The sequence below is a fragment of the Phoenix dactylifera genome, chromosome 2, assembly GCF_051530095.1.
Source record: "Phoenix dactylifera cultivar Ajwa chromosome 2, Ajwa_hap1_PhDact_Kaust_v1.1, whole genome shotgun sequence".
In the NCBI taxonomy this organism is placed as follows: Eukaryota; Viridiplantae; Streptophyta; class Magnoliopsida; order Arecales; family Arecaceae; genus Phoenix; species Phoenix dactylifera.
The window spans coordinates 11,440,464-11,455,838 of NC_143191.1; the positions used below are offsets into that span (position 1 = coordinate 11,440,464).

The window sequence follows — 15,375 nt, forward strand, 5'->3', positions numbered from 1 at the left end:
TTTGTCTGTTCATGCTGCTCTACTATTTTTTTGCTGGTTAATGCAAATTGTTTATGTCTAATGAGATTGAATTAGTTCTTTATCAGATTGGTTGCAATTGCTTTTTAGCTACTAGTAGAGACTAGAGAGTGATTGTTGGCTTGTGATGTTTGTTTCTTGCTACTTTTGGTATGTGTGCTGGCTAGTTTGGTTTATATTTTAAATTTCTTTTTCTTCATTATGGGTTTTACAAATTATTGGATTTCCTTTTATTTACCCACTATATCCTTCCTCTCTGCCTGTTTAAGAGGTCCGGTGCAGTCTCATCAGTTCTATCAGAAAATGCCAGCTGAAATCCTAATTGGAGTCCTTTTATTTTTGTCTCCCTCTCTTTAGAATCATGGGCAACAAAATCTGAAGTCATGAATAGATATCTGTAAGTGGATTCAATCACAGTCATTTGCACTCGTAAACAGATCATTTAATTGCAGTATAATTATTTTCTTTTGCTGTGTCGGATTTCAGATCAAGAAATTGTCGTCGATTGCTAATAAATTTCCATAATTTGCCAAAAGCATGTGATAGAGTAAGAGGATGTGCTTCATTTATTATTTCATGACCAAAGAGATTTTTTTTAGTTGTAGATTTTTTTAATGAAGAAATTGATATCGTAAAGCGGGTTCTTTCAGGGACAAAAGAATGGCGCAGATAGAGTACATTCATCTCAGGCATCCAAGAGTTCCCATGGTATATTATTAGCAACCCCTTTTTTTATCTTATTAGAATATGGAAGAGTGCTTGTTGATGTATTTTATTGCAAAAGTAATATCGCTGATGTTATTCTTTCTTAAGCTGTAACAAGAGTGAACCTGTAGATTTCATAATCTTGGCTTTAATTGACAAAATTGAATTATATACATTGATTTAAAGCTATATCTCGCAGGATCCTTCTAGCTGATTGAGGCAGATATTTCCTTGCACTCCAATGCATGCCTATGCTTGTTGTATTCTTCTGCTCTTTTCTCATTAGGATATCCAGAAACCTGTGGAAAATAAAAAAAGGAGAAGGAAAAGGTTTCTGAAGAAGGGAAAAAGTCAAGTCTCAAAACCTGCTTCTATATTATTTAATTTTCCTTACCATCCAAACAGCTTGTAAACTCAATTTTCAAAAAATTTAGTTTTCAAAAGCCTTTTCCAACCAACAAAATGTACCCAATCCAACTTCTATGGTAAAGTTTCTGAAACACAGCAAGTCAAGTTTCAGTGAGTCTCATACCCGTTGGTTTTCTAGAAAGATTATATAAAAGTAATGTGCTCAAGGGGCAACAGGATCAAAGTCTGCAGAAGAGGCTGGCCTTGACAATAAGTCCATAAGGATATAATTCTTAATGGATTTATCATTCATATTAATATGTCATCCATGTTTTTTTTATGGGTTAATTATGCCACCTTTTCTACTATCTATATAAATGGTTTCTAGATGTAAATGTTATTTGGCTCTTGATAATTGTTATTTCTCTTCTAGAAGCATCAGCATGCATAGACATTGTATCTGTATGTGTATGGATGTGTTCTTGTGATTTCCAATGTGCTTTGTTGTAGTTGAGAGCATCTGACATCTAGTATTAGTATTTGATATCAGCACTTTTTTTTATTATCCAAGCAACATAGCTTTAAAGTCGTGATCCATGCCCTACAAGCATAATCTGAATTAATGGGCATGTCAGAAATCATTCTCGCTAGTACACATATTCATATAATATATGATGGAAGGATGCCATAATTTGCAGATTTCAATAATTTTGGATGGAGATACTGTCCAAGGACTAGTTTTGGGCAGCAACAAGTTGTTAATGCACTGCGCATTGGGGATAGAGAGAAAGCCTCTAAGCTGCTTTTGAATATTGGACATGTCAATGGCTCTTTAAGTGCTGATGATTTTGCTTATATTCTGGAATACTGTGCACAAACTCCTGATCCACTGGTAAGAATATTGAACTGATATTTAAGTTTTATGTTGGACTATGCTATGTAGAAAATTCAAATGATTCAACATTTTAATCCTGATACTGGTTAGTGATTTTTTTATGCACATTGTTTAATGAAAATTTTTGAATATGAGTTTTACTCAGCGAAAGAAATTCTGAACTTTAACCTTCATGATAAAATCATGTTCATGTATGATTTTTGTTGCATCATCGGATTACTCACTTAGTTGTTGAAAATGTATTGAAGGTCAAAAGCTTATCATTCATGTTTACTGTTCAACTTAATTGTCATATAAAGATCCAGCTTACCATATCGCTTGTAGGATTACATACCTCTTTAGGCGTCATACATAAATAGTAGCAAATGCATTTGCAATTATCAACTACAAGTGAGCAGATATAAAATAACTTTTGCAATTGCAAAGAGAATTGCTGCATTTTTATTTGCAAATGCAAATCCTTTTGCATGAAAATGGATTCATAGGCGACCTATTTTTTTTTTTGCTAAAGCATAGGCGACCTATTCACAAGCAACTAAACAGCCCCTAAGTGTGAAGGTAGCCAGGTAAGGTTGCATTCTAATCATTGAAGTTTTCTACTTTGTTGGCCTTCACAAACTCTGTTTAGAGAGCACTTAAGGTGAAATAGTTGTAATGAAGATCCTAAGAGGATAGGATTCTGTTTTTTTGGAGTCCTTTATAATTACAAATATAGTCTCGATAAAATTGTGTAGGTGATACCTGATATCTCCACCTCTTCTTTCTCCATTTCTTAATATTTGAGTACCTAGTCCTTTTCCTTGTTCATACTATTATGTATTCTACCATATCAGCGATGGCTAACATTATACTGTTTTAAATCTGGTATCATATGTCCAGCAGCAAAAGGTTATAAACACTGCTGGAACGGGATCATATAAATGGCACTGTACATTCCATCATGTTTCCAGCTTTGGTACACTGTCATTATGGGATATAGTCTTATACTGTGGTGTCAGTTCCTGTACCATACTGTTCCGGCAAAAACCCAGAACGAGATGTAGTACCAGTATTGAAACATTGCGCCCGCATATATGTAATCCCTTTACCCTACCTCATTGCCTGTATGCACATACTATATATGCTTATACTGCATATGGACCAAAAAGGCAGTCTGCTTAGCATTGTACAGCTGTATATACAGTTTGTTTAGTATTATGAGGCTGCATTTATGAGCTTGCTTAGCATTTTGGAGCCAAATATGTAGCCCACTCTTTTGTGGGCTTGTTCAGGTGAAGAGGGTCCAAGCTGGTGGTTAGGTCTAATATTATCCATCCAGAAAAAGTATTAGTATAATTGTTGTTATTGTATTTAATATATTAGAGTTACTTTTAAATAGTTAGAAAAATTACATACTGCATATTGCATATGGCATATTGCGGTCTGCATATTGCATATGCACTATGCTGTCTCTGGGCCTCTCACATACAGCAGCTGCATACTGCATAACACTTTTTTTTTGAATTATTTTTTCATCTCTTGGACATAAATGCCATGAAAAGTCTATTTGGAATTATTGTCAGATATAAATTGGTTTTGGTATGCATTGATGGATATTTATCTTTTTTGTGTAGTTTGTTATGGAGACATGGGAAGTTATGAAGGATAAAACAGTAGGCATGAACAAGAGAAGCTGCAGGTTTATCGTTCAAGCCTTAAGTAAAGGAGGATACCTTAAGGAGGTACTTGAACATTCCATTGTGATATAATTACTTCAGTTCTCTGAATCTTTTCCCTAGTCATTTAGAAATGGTGAAGCTGTTTCTCGTAAACTTTGCTAGATATATTATTATTTATTAATGTTTTTATTTTTTATAAAATTGTTTTTTTAAGTGAAGTAAAATATCTTAATATATCTGAATACTCTTTCACCATAACAGCCTAAATGAGTCTTAGAAACTCATGACTGTCTACCGTCTCCATTCCTTCTGCTTCTTTTCGATCTTTCTTCAGTACAATCGAGCTAAACTTTTGCACTTATTGAAACCATTTTTAGTAAGCCTCACGGCTTTCTGCATAGCTGTTTTAAAAGGAAAGCTTTGACCAGTTCAACCATAAGGGGTTCCTTGGCTAGTGGGTTTTATTAGCGTTGTTTAAATAAGTTGCAGCAAGAAAATGTCCTATTAAGTTACTGTTAAATGGAATGTATAAGAGCTACGAAAGAATTTTATGTTTGTTTAAGCCCACTTTTGTGAAGCAAGGAAAAGGAGGGGTAAGCTGAAACTATTCGGCCAGTGGTGGTATTAGTTGTGGCTATAACTGTAGAGGGAATTCATTGTTTTTTTCCCTTTTTCTTGTTTCCCTAGTTGGAAATCGCGGTGAGGGCAGGGAGAAGGTAGTACCCGCCCACCCTTTTCTTTAAAGAGAGGAAGGCAAGGATTTATTAGGTAAATAGTCAAGGATCCAAATATCGTGGGACCAAAATGTCTCGGTTTTTCCATGGGATAGTATGCACCACAACACCCGGGATGGTGTATGTCCCATCTCGACACTCTTGATGGTGGGATGTCCAGCCATCCCACTATGTCTTAATTCCTTGTGAGGGCTTGTTTGGATATTCCTACAGAATTGGGCTGAAAATCTTGTAGGATTCTTGGATTGGGCCGCCCATTTAAGCATGGCTCCATCAACCAAACACCTTCCAAACTAGATCTTGTAAGAAGGAAAATAAAGGACTTCCATGGGTCCTTTTTTTCATCTTGCAGACCAAAAATTGGGATTTGTGCTGGGATTTGACAAGCCCTTAGAAGATACAAAGCTGGAGAGGCCAATAGGCCAGATTCCTGCAGGATTTTCAACCCAATCCTGTAGGATTTTCAACTCAATCCCATAGGAATATCCAAACAGGCCTTGAATAGTGCTCGTGCTGAAAGAAGAACCCATGATGAGAGAGGTGGGGCTGTGGGTGAGAAATGGAAAGAGGACAACATGAGTCCGTTTATCAGCATTGGACATTACATGGCATCAATTTTTGGGGACCTTGTTTTAGAAAAGAACATGGGCCTCTAGTTTCTTGAGAAGTGGAATTTAGGGTTTACAAGATTCTCAGCTACCCAAACATGTTTTTGTAAAATTCACAAAATGTAATTTTTGGGATTATTTGTATTTGTAAAACTGGAAAACCAAACAGTTCCTAAGGGTACCAAATAGTGCAACTTTAATAGTTATAACTTTTTCCTCAATAAATGCTGCATCTGCCAATCTGAGTTCAAGTTGGAAAATGGTGGAGGATTGATGCTAGGTTGACATTCAGTCATGAAGAGCATGTTGCATTGTGAAATGGATCTAAACTTAACATCATGAACCAAGGTCCGCCGTACCGGTACCGGTCGGCGTACCGGTGGCGGCCCGGACCGGTACGAAACCGGTCCCGTACCGGTGGCGTACCGGTCCGTACCGGTGGCGTACCGGTCCGTACCGGTCCGAACCGGTCCGTACCGGTCCGAACCGGTCCGTACCGGTCCCGTACCGGTCCGAACCGGTCCGTACCGGTCCTTCAACAATAAATTACCGGTACCGGATTTTACGCTGATCCGGTACCGGTCCCAGGCCGGACCGGTACGTACCGGCCTGTACCGGCCGGTACAGACCGGTACGTACCGGCCTGTACCGGCCGGTACAGACCGGTACGGCAGACCATGTCATGAACGCTAGGGCGGAGGCTGTCAAGTCGGAAACCTTGGTGAATAAGGAGTGTCAAAGCCAAATCCAAATAATTGGGACAGGGTCCTTTTTCATTGTGACCTCTCACTTCTATAACAATATACTAGTTATTTCTTTTCCACTTCTTTGCTATTCATAACCATCTCTCTTTTTTATGGACAGATCCTGAAATGGTTAGAGTTTGTCTGCTGAGTTTTCACAATTTCCTTTTATTTTCCATTAAATTTCTGTCATTGGTTTCCCCAAAAATTTATGCTTGAGTATAAAATCCCACCATTCTGTGGACTTCTCAAACTTTGCATTGTCGAACACGTAGGATAGAATATCACCATGTTCATGGTTCACCCTTCATCGACAAATATCATAAAGGTTTTTCTTCTCATGAAAACATGAATTCTTGGTACATTCTTCTGATTATATGCATCCCTTAATACTTTTTGTGTTTTTATCTTTTTATTTTGTCTTCAGGCATTAAACTTGCTTACCTCTCTTCGGGAAAATGACCATGTCAATGCTGCGCTTCCAATGTTTAATATTTTGTTAACTGGATGTGGAAACAAAAAGAGCTTGGAAGATGCTGACTATTGTATGGAGCTGATGGAAAGCCAACTTGTAGGGAAGTCTGAGATAACCTACTGTGAACTTCTTAAGGTTTGCGACAATCTTGAACTATTTTTCATGATAATGATTACTTAATGCTATTTAATAAAGTGCAGCAACTTTTCTGCAGCTTGTATAAACCATGCAACTTCTGTATTTTGTTCTTTTAAATTGTAAGTGGATTTTGCTTCTGACAAGTTTTACTCATCAACCATCAGACTATCTCGCTGGTCTACTATATATATTTTTTTCAACTGACTTCTTTTTTTTAGCATCCATTCATTCTTCCTTCAATCTTCATTAATTGTATGGTGGATCTGAGTTATGGCTTTGTACAATAATGAAATGATACTTCTTGTTCATAGTTCCACTCCAATGATGCGTAACCAACTGATGTTCTTATTTCACAATAATCTTATTTGATGACATGACCTAAAAGAAAAAACTCATACAATGTAAAACAAAAATAAAAAAATGGAAGGAAGATGATATTTGTGGAGTCAAATGGTTGCTACACTCTCTTACTCGTTTCTTAAATCACAACCATCTATTTAGTGACTTACCTTCCGTGTTAGATGACAACAATCCATATGATGTCCATTTCATTTTATGCTAGATCACAACAACCAATGTATACCTTTGGTTATTCATGCTATGCTTTGTATTTTTTGTTATTATATTTTTACTGCCATGGTTGTCGCCCACTATTATTGCATGCATATATATTAGACTGGCCCTTGCTGGTGCATTGGTTGATAGTATGCTTCTTCCTAACATTGATGACTTGTCTCTAGGGATAAGCTTCTGCCCTTGGCTTCCCCATGTCCCACTTTGCTAAATTTATTACTAGAGGTAAGCTATAGAGTCTAGAGCTATGCTAGATATGCTTGGAAATGTTGAAATAGGATATTTCACAGCATAAGTCAATGCAATATTTAATTAAATTACTTTCACAAATGTATGCCTTAACATTACCTTAAAACTAGAAATTACTTTTCCTTTACCAAGAATGGAACTAAGATTTAAAAAAGTTGAGATAGTTTCTTTGATGGTTTTTGGACTTTTTGTATCATTGTATCATTTTTCTTCTCATTATTCCTTCTTTGTTAAAAAGATCATGGATCAATGGATTCTTCACAAAAATATGGGCTCATTGGCTTAATGTCAACATGGGATCTCTATGAAATGAAGAACCATTCGGTGCCATGGAATATCATGTTGGAAGAATTATTAATAGTTTATTGATTATCACATTGCTTTAGTCATCCTCAGACCAATTTGCTGCATAAAGTTCCTTGTCAATTTATCTCAGAAGTAGCTAGAGCAAGGTACTATGCCATATTGATATCGGGTTCCATACTGGTGCCACGCTATCACTGTATTAATACGGTACGGTATAGGGCTAGTTCGGCGTACCGAGTGTCGGTACGTCCTCTTTACTATATATTGGTACCAAATTGGTATGATACAGTACGCTCTGTACCATCGGATTTGGTACCATGAACTAGAGCAATTGTCTTACCTAATCTCTGTACTAAACTTGGTAATGACTACTCTATCTTGCTGTTCTTAGTATTTGGGCTTTCTAGTTTCTAATGAACATATAGTTATATGATGTAGATTTTCTATTGTACATAGACTAAGCTCAATTTGCTTTATAACATAATCAAATTCAAGACATCCATGTCGTGTATGAAGACTGTGCCTGGTGATGATTGAGATATTTGAGCAATCTTTCAATGAATTTGGTATGCGATCAATATTTAGGTGATATTTTTTATCTTTCACTAGTGCTTCATCATTTGATTCTGGGTGCTAATTAAAATTGATAGGATAATTTCCTAATATCCTTCAGCAAATCAAGTGTTTTGTTTTGCACATATTTGAAGCTGAACTTTTCTAATCATGCAGCCTCAGTATTTCTTGGAAGTGTTATATGGTTGCAGATCTGTGATATCAGAATATAGGAGTTATTTCTTCAGTTTCATAGTCTTCTTTTGGCTTTCTATAGTAGCCACAATGTTGTCCATATAAACAACCTTTGTCTTCTCTATCTTGACAAAGAAACTGTGAATTTGAATATCTATAGCTAATTCAATTGTTGGAATTTTAACCTTTCACACCAAGCTCATGAAGATTATCGAAGGCCGCATATTAGTTCCTTTGACTGGAAACTTCATGTTTTATTTTGGTTTTACCATATTGCGGTTAGGTCTTAGCAGAATTATCGAGGAAAAGATTTTATGAACGCAAAACTAAATTTTTGGGCAATGCTTGTTAAATATTTTGGCCTTTACCTGTCGGGACTTGCACCTCCCACCCTCTTCTCTATAATTTTTTGATGTCGTTCATGTCGTTTCAGCATTTACTGTGATTTCTATTTCCCACTATTGCAATTATTTCGTCAGTAATTCTAATTTTCCTTTTCAGTTATTACTTATATTCATCTTTAGGTACTTTATTTATTTGCTTGTTGATTCTTAAATGTTTTCCAGCTAGCAGTTATGCAGGAAAATCTATCTGCAGTTCATGAGATCTGGAAGGATTGCAGTAGGTACTATAGCCCAAGCATTATTACTTTACGAAAATTTGTTCGCTCCTTCACTAAATTAGGTGACCTTGAATCTGCATACAATGTTTTGCAACTCATGATGGCTCTTGTTAGGCAAGAAAATGCCTCTGTTACAATATCTGCCACAGGGCGATACCGGTCATCAAGATTAGATATTCCTATACCCTTGACTAATCATTCATCAGGAGTGAGATATTGGTTGGACACTGAAAGCGCATTGAATACATTATATGAGGGAAGCTCCACTAAAGCTGATAAGGGTTTAAAAGAAGTTTGTATGGATATATCCAGTGGTGGATACCGGTTACCATACAACATCACTGGGAATCTCAAATCAGAGAGGACTGCTGAAAATCAGCCTGATCTGTCTGATGCATCAAATTTTTTGTTCACTGAAACCCTTGGAAGCGGGTTCATCAACAGTCTAGAGCGAGGTAGGTGCAATTCACAGATGTTTCCTGCCATTGCTGATGGTATTGGAACTGACATTTGGAATTTTGCAGTTAAGCCAGATGAGAGGACCAAATTCAGTAATGAAAAGATGAAACGAGTGTCTGAAATGGCATCTCCTCTCGCTATGAATTTTTTGAGATGGTCTTTCAATGATATGCTCCATGCCTGTGTCTGGTCAAATAACTTCCAGCTGGCTGAGCAGTTGTTCCTGCAGGTACCATTGTAATAAGCACATTTTTCTAAGACATGTGCATTGTATTTTTCTGACACATACATGAACCATATTGGAATTCCTTTTGCAGTATTTTGCACTTTCTCGTCTCTCTTTGTATTTGTTTCTTGTATAATTTCAAGAGTCCTAGATGATCGTTGGTATTTTTTTTATTCTTTTTATTTGTCCAATCTCGCTGTAGCTATTTAGTGCTGAAAAGAAGAAACTCTATCACAAAAATGTTTTGTAGGTTTCCAGCTGAGCCAGATTGTACATCATCTTTAATTTCCATTAAATTTTTCCTATCCTGGAGATTGTAATTGAACTATTAAAATGTCGAATTTTATAGTCTGTTCTTGGATTATACGAGCATTATCTGTATATAAATAAATTTAATTGAAGAATCATAAGCTCTTTTTTAAAAAAAACCCATACATCTAACTATGTTCATGTTTTTCCCTTCTGCCCAGATGCACAACCTCGGAGTGGAACCATCAAAGCATACCTATGATGGATTTGTTAAAGCTGTTATCAATGGAAAAGGAGTTGCTTATGGCATGAAAGTGGTACTGCTCTTCAAATATGGTTGCGAAATTTTTATATAAGAATAAAAATGAGATCATCAAAAACAAGTTTTGATATTTTTGATTTCACTAGATTATAGATTACGATATCTTGTAAAACTGGGAGGGTGGAACTAGGATGGTACCCCAACATTTTGGATGCAGCACAAAAATGATCAGCATGCTTGTTTAATAATTCATTATATGTATTTTCTCTATATTCATAATATGCAGCACTTTCATACTATTTATTCGTAAATTTTGCAGATTAAATCAATGGAGAAAAAGAATATTGAGCCTTACGATGATACTCTTGCAGCTCTTTGTGTTGGTCATAGCAAAAATTTGGAGCTGGATATGGCTGAGGCTTTGTTGGAAAGAATTTCTGGAGATCTACCAAAGTACATACGTCCTTTTAATGCCCTACTAGCTGCCTGTGATGTCATGGTAACTCATATTCTTCCTACAAATGACTCCATGAATTGGTTTCATCAACTTTTCTACCTTTGCTTTTAATTTTCTTCCTCTCTTCTGTTAGCTACTTGGTCATTGTATTTCCTCCTTAAAATATCCTAGGTCTAGCTTTGGATCCAATATTTTTGGGCTTTGATTTTGATATACTCTCCAACTTTATAAAAATAAAAACAAATATTTTGCTACTTATATGTACAGCTGTTATTATGGCGGCAAATTCCAATTTTTAGCATAACTGAAAGTCATTAAGAAATTCTCAGTTCCTTTACTTTCACAAATTATCGCATGGTGCATCAGTCAGCTTTAGATCTGTGCCTTCAAAATGCGCACAGTGCAGTTTGCCCCCTCATATGTATTGGTGCAGCTTCTGTTTCATTTTATCTAATTTCTTGCCAACTTCTGATTCATAACCTTCAAATGTAGCTATAGAGTAAATAAGTATTCTAAACATTGATCACCTGGTTTATGCTTGGAGATATTATATGAGAATGATTAATGTCACAACCATGAATTCTGACACATCCTGGTCCATGTCTTGCTAATCACATGCATATGATGCATGAGAAGCTTGACAAATTCCCTTCTAGAAACATGAGCAATGTAACCAAGAAAGAAAGATAACTCTGAAATGATAGTATATATTATTTTTTTGCTAAACCGTGATTGTTAGACTAAGCAAGAGTAAGTACATCCAATAGAGACAATTACAATGAGATCTTGAGACTCCAACAGAAGGTTAGAGGACCAGAAAGGGAAAACTCCTTGATCTGCAGCATAGTTGGCAACCCACTCATGTGGACTATTTCCCTCATGATAGGGAGGTGAGGCTTGGAATTTTGATTAGATATATATTATTATGACAGACACAAAAAAGATGTACCTAGGACCCAGTTTATGTGTCCTTCACAAATAGTTAATGTACCCATGGTAAATTTTGTGGGATGGGGATGTCTTGTTTTTTAATGAAACAGGATGTGCCGACATCCTTCCTTGTCCCAACACGTAGGATGGGGGATGTCCTATGATGCTATGTTCAGGGTGCTAGGACAAGGGCAGGACTCTCTCATCCTGACTCTTGGGATGAGACCCCATTCCAGCATCCTCGAGGATGTCCCACCGAGATTTGGTAACCATGCCTGTACCATCAGATCTTTTAGTATCTCTTGATAAGTTTTCTCCAACTTTTGCCTTATATTATCCTTGCTCAGATTTTATAGATATGTAAGATAGTTAATAGATTGTTGGAAATGATTTTAAATTTTCATGCAGGATGAACCTGAACGAGCTGTTCGTGTTTTGGCTAAAATGAAGCGTCTAAATATAAACTCAAATATCCGGACCTATGAACTTATGTTTTCCTTGTTTGGCACGGTCAATGTTCCTTATGAGAAGGGAAATATGCTTTCACATGCTGATGTTGTCAAAAGGATAAAGACTATAGAGATGGATATGATGATGAATGGTATGCGACACAGCTATCGATCTATGCAGAATCTGGTAATTCTTGCATTTTCTTCTTCTTTTGACAATTTTTTTCTTGTTTTATTAAAAATCTAGAGAAACATTAAGATCTATTATGTGGACATATATCTTCATATAACTGTCTTTGTGAAGTTTCCATTTTTCAGAATAGTCCAGCACTGGGCAATTTTGTGGATCCTGCCCCTTATCATGCATGTAATGCTGAGGGAAAACTTTAGACTAGTGGTGTCAGTTTATCACCATATTGGTGCTTTCTTTGTTCCTATATTTTTGGCTTGATTTCATCTGATGTAGACAATCTAATATATGCCATCTAATGCCTTCCATGAAAGAGGAAGTGGAATGTCTCAAATAATACTCATTTTCCCCCTTTTTTGTTACCTATTCCTCTAAAATGAGTTTTGTTTGCTAACCTTAACTTGCTTTGCTTCTCACCTTTCGTCTTAGTGGGGCACACATGCAATGGGGCACACATGCAATGCACATGCAACTTACTAATAATAACCAAAATGGGTTTGTGATTGACCTAACATGAAGAACATATTGTATGTGTACTTATGTAGCCTTTGTAGATATTGTCCATTCATAAGCAAACACACCCCTCTTGGATCTCTATTCATAATAGAGATAGAAACACGAGAAGCTTATTAAACATATCCAGGAGTTTTTCATAACAAATTTTTATCGGAAGAATATGATGTTACATTGCCTAATTACGGAGCTGTCATGAGTTGATGTTACCACAACCATCCACCAATTACTGGCCTTCTTTTTTTGGCGACATGCATGATACGCACCATAAAATAATAACGATTTTAGTGGTCTTTGGAAGTGACCGGCAGGCCTGGAAACTATTTGTGATAATTACACTTGTTAAAGTTGAATGTATTTTATCCACATTATAAGGTTTTGTATGGAGCACACTCGTTCTCAGCCTACCAAAACAGTACATATTCCACCTACAAATGCACATGAGAGAATCCTCTAGAGATGATTTGAACTAATGCAAATTGCATGATGGACCATGTAAATTGAGGATCTACATCGTTGATTATGATTACCAAATTTAAATGCCGATATACCAAAACTCTAATGTTTAGAGGCTTTTCACTGGTGGATTTAGTGTCAGCAGGTTAATGGTACTATTTGAGTAGGATGGCAATGGGTCAAGCTGGTCAGGTTGGGTCTAGGTTGGTCAAAAAACCCTTAAACCATTTCTGTCTAACCCATCAATAATAGGGTTAAGAAGAGTAAATCCATGCCCGACACTGTTATTTTATATGGACACATCCAACCCGCCAACCTGGTTAAAACTTCACTTGTCATTTGTATACTCTTAAAAAACAATTAGAAAATAGGACTAAGAAGAGGTGATCCAGGGTTGGGCATCAGAATTAAGTGATCTGGGAGAAGAAACTAAAGTGGATGAGAAGTGATCAATTCTAAGCATATTGTCTTGATTGTATTTTTATTCTTCTGAACAATTAGCTGCACTACAGTTCTAATTACTTAAGTCAAAGAGTAACTAGGCCATCACCTAATGCAATATTACCACTATCTTAGGGGCATAGCCCTGGTTTTAGAGGTTTTTTGAATCATTAGCGATCGTGGAGGCTAGACACAAGCTCGATAGGGGTGGCAATTTACTTTGCCTATCAGGTACTTGACCCAACTTGACCCTAGTGGGGCGAGTTTTATCTGACCTACAGCGGATCTCGGGAGAGTGCAGATAATGGTAAATTACAAGGAAGGCAGTACCAGTACCAGCACCAGCATCTACACCGATTGGCTAGCAGGATGGTACAGTACGCCCCCATGCCATGCCGTCTTGGTGTGAACCAAGAGGTAGAACTGAAAGAGAGGGGGAGAGGGGGGAGAGAGGGAGGGAGGGAGAGGGTGGTGGTTGGAATAAGGTTGAGGGAGGGGGGAGAGGGCTCATCATCCGTGCGCTAGAGCAATGACTTTTGCCTCTTTTTATATATATTTTTGAATTTTTTAAGGGAACTTGAAAGCCACCGTCGACTTCACTTATTATTTATTTTTTTTTGAAATTTTTAAGTGAAGTTTGTAGTGGTTGCTGACTTCACTTAAAAAATTCAAAAAGATATAGGAGGCCCTGTTTCATTTCGAAATAGGGGCTCTGTCCCTGTTCCGATGCACGGCGGAGCGAGGGTTTGGAAAGCCCTCTCTCCCCCTCCCTCGCCCCTGTTCCGGCCTCCACCGGCCACTCTCTCTGTCGCTCCCTTCCTCTATCTCTCGTCCACTCTCTCTTTTTTCCTCTCGTCTGCCCATTTCTCGATCCGGAGGCTAGAACCGTCCTAATCCACCGCTGATACGGTTTGGTAAATCTCGAACCATCCGGCTTGGGACGGTTCTAACGGTTCTAAACTTGACCTGGATATATACAACTCTTCACAAATTTCCTTCTCGAGGCAAAAAAATGATTTGGATGCCAAAAAAAATGATTTTTGCGGCTTTATGCGACTGATCCATCCAACCTGCCCTGTCTAATTCTACCTGCCTTGCTCCATCCTAAGACTCTACCTGCCTTGCCCTGTTCCGAGGCAAGTACTAGGCGGGTATGAATAATGGCCTACTCGATCCATACCTGATTTGTTGCCATCCCTAAAGCTCGACCAATTTAAAATATGGTTTGCCTTGAGCAAAGTTCATCGAATCAGTGTCAGAAGTCGTACTAGTCAACAATCACTTCAATACAGTATCAATATATATTGTATTGACCCAAGACATACCGAAATCAAGGGAGAAGGGAGGGAGGGATAGGCATATCTTTGACTATGGCTGTCATCGTCTGCAATGGCTGTGTTCATCATCGTCATCGCCATTGTCGCCACTGTGGTTTGTGGTCGTCATCATCATTGTCATCGGAGGCGGGGGGCTGCGACGACAGTGATGGAACCCTAACCCTAGTGATGGCAATCACGAGAGGAGAGGATAGCAAGACACGAGGAAGATTAGGAGAGGGGAGAGGTGGGTTATAAAGGCCCGTACATGGTTTGGTTTTGGAATAGCCTGAAATTGCTTGAAATCGGTAGGAACATGCGGTTTAGCTTGATTCATGTTGGTGTTGACCTAGGATCGAATTGGTGACCTAGCAGTCTCGGTTCCTGGTTGGTCTGATTTAGTATGCCTCAGACCACCTGGTTTCGGATAGTTTTGCAGACCCTGGTCTTGAGTAACCCAAAGCTGATATGTTTATAAGAATCCTTGCCCAGACCCATTTATTTTGGGTAGGTTGGTGAGCCGGGTCAGAAATTGCTGCCCCAATAATCAACCGGGTTTATAAATGAAGGACTGGCCATACAAATTGAGAATTGACAAAATGGTCAAT

At 37.6% G+C, this 15,375-nt stretch overlaps 1 protein-coding gene across 21 annotated transcripts in view; it reads left to right on the plus strand.

The window, feature by feature from the left end:
• LOC103717709 (Tetratricopeptide repeat (TPR)-like superfamily protein) overlaps positions 1-15,375 on the plus strand; it is a 31,708-nt gene that overhangs the window by 6,890 nt on the left and 9,443 nt on the right. For 4 of the 21 annotated variants that reach the window (XR_015975081.1, XR_015975082.1, XM_088715317.1 and 1 more), the window contains 11 exons: positions 376-415; positions 505-565; positions 669-726; positions 1,770-1,963; positions 3,580-3,687; positions 6,137-6,319; positions 8,764-9,274; positions 9,344-9,507; positions 9,975-10,070; positions 10,335-10,514; positions 11,811-12,038. Coding sequence is in view for 18 of the 21 variants with exons in the window: in XM_088715317.1 (XP_088571443.1) it covers positions 402-415; positions 505-565; positions 669-726; positions 1,770-1,963; positions 3,580-3,687; positions 6,137-6,319; positions 8,764-9,274; positions 9,344-9,507; positions 9,975-10,070; positions 10,335-10,514; positions 11,811-12,038 (1,797 nt within the window). In the remaining 3 variants the exon portion in view is untranslated. Of the gene's footprint in view, positions 1-287; positions 416-504; positions 566-668; positions 727-1,769; positions 1,964-3,579; positions 3,688-6,136; positions 6,320-8,763; positions 9,508-9,974; positions 10,071-10,334; positions 10,515-11,810; positions 12,039-15,375 lie in introns of all 21 variants that reach the window. The other 17 variants (XR_005514156.2, XM_008806192.5, XM_088715316.1 and 14 more) reach the window with 8 other exon arrangements.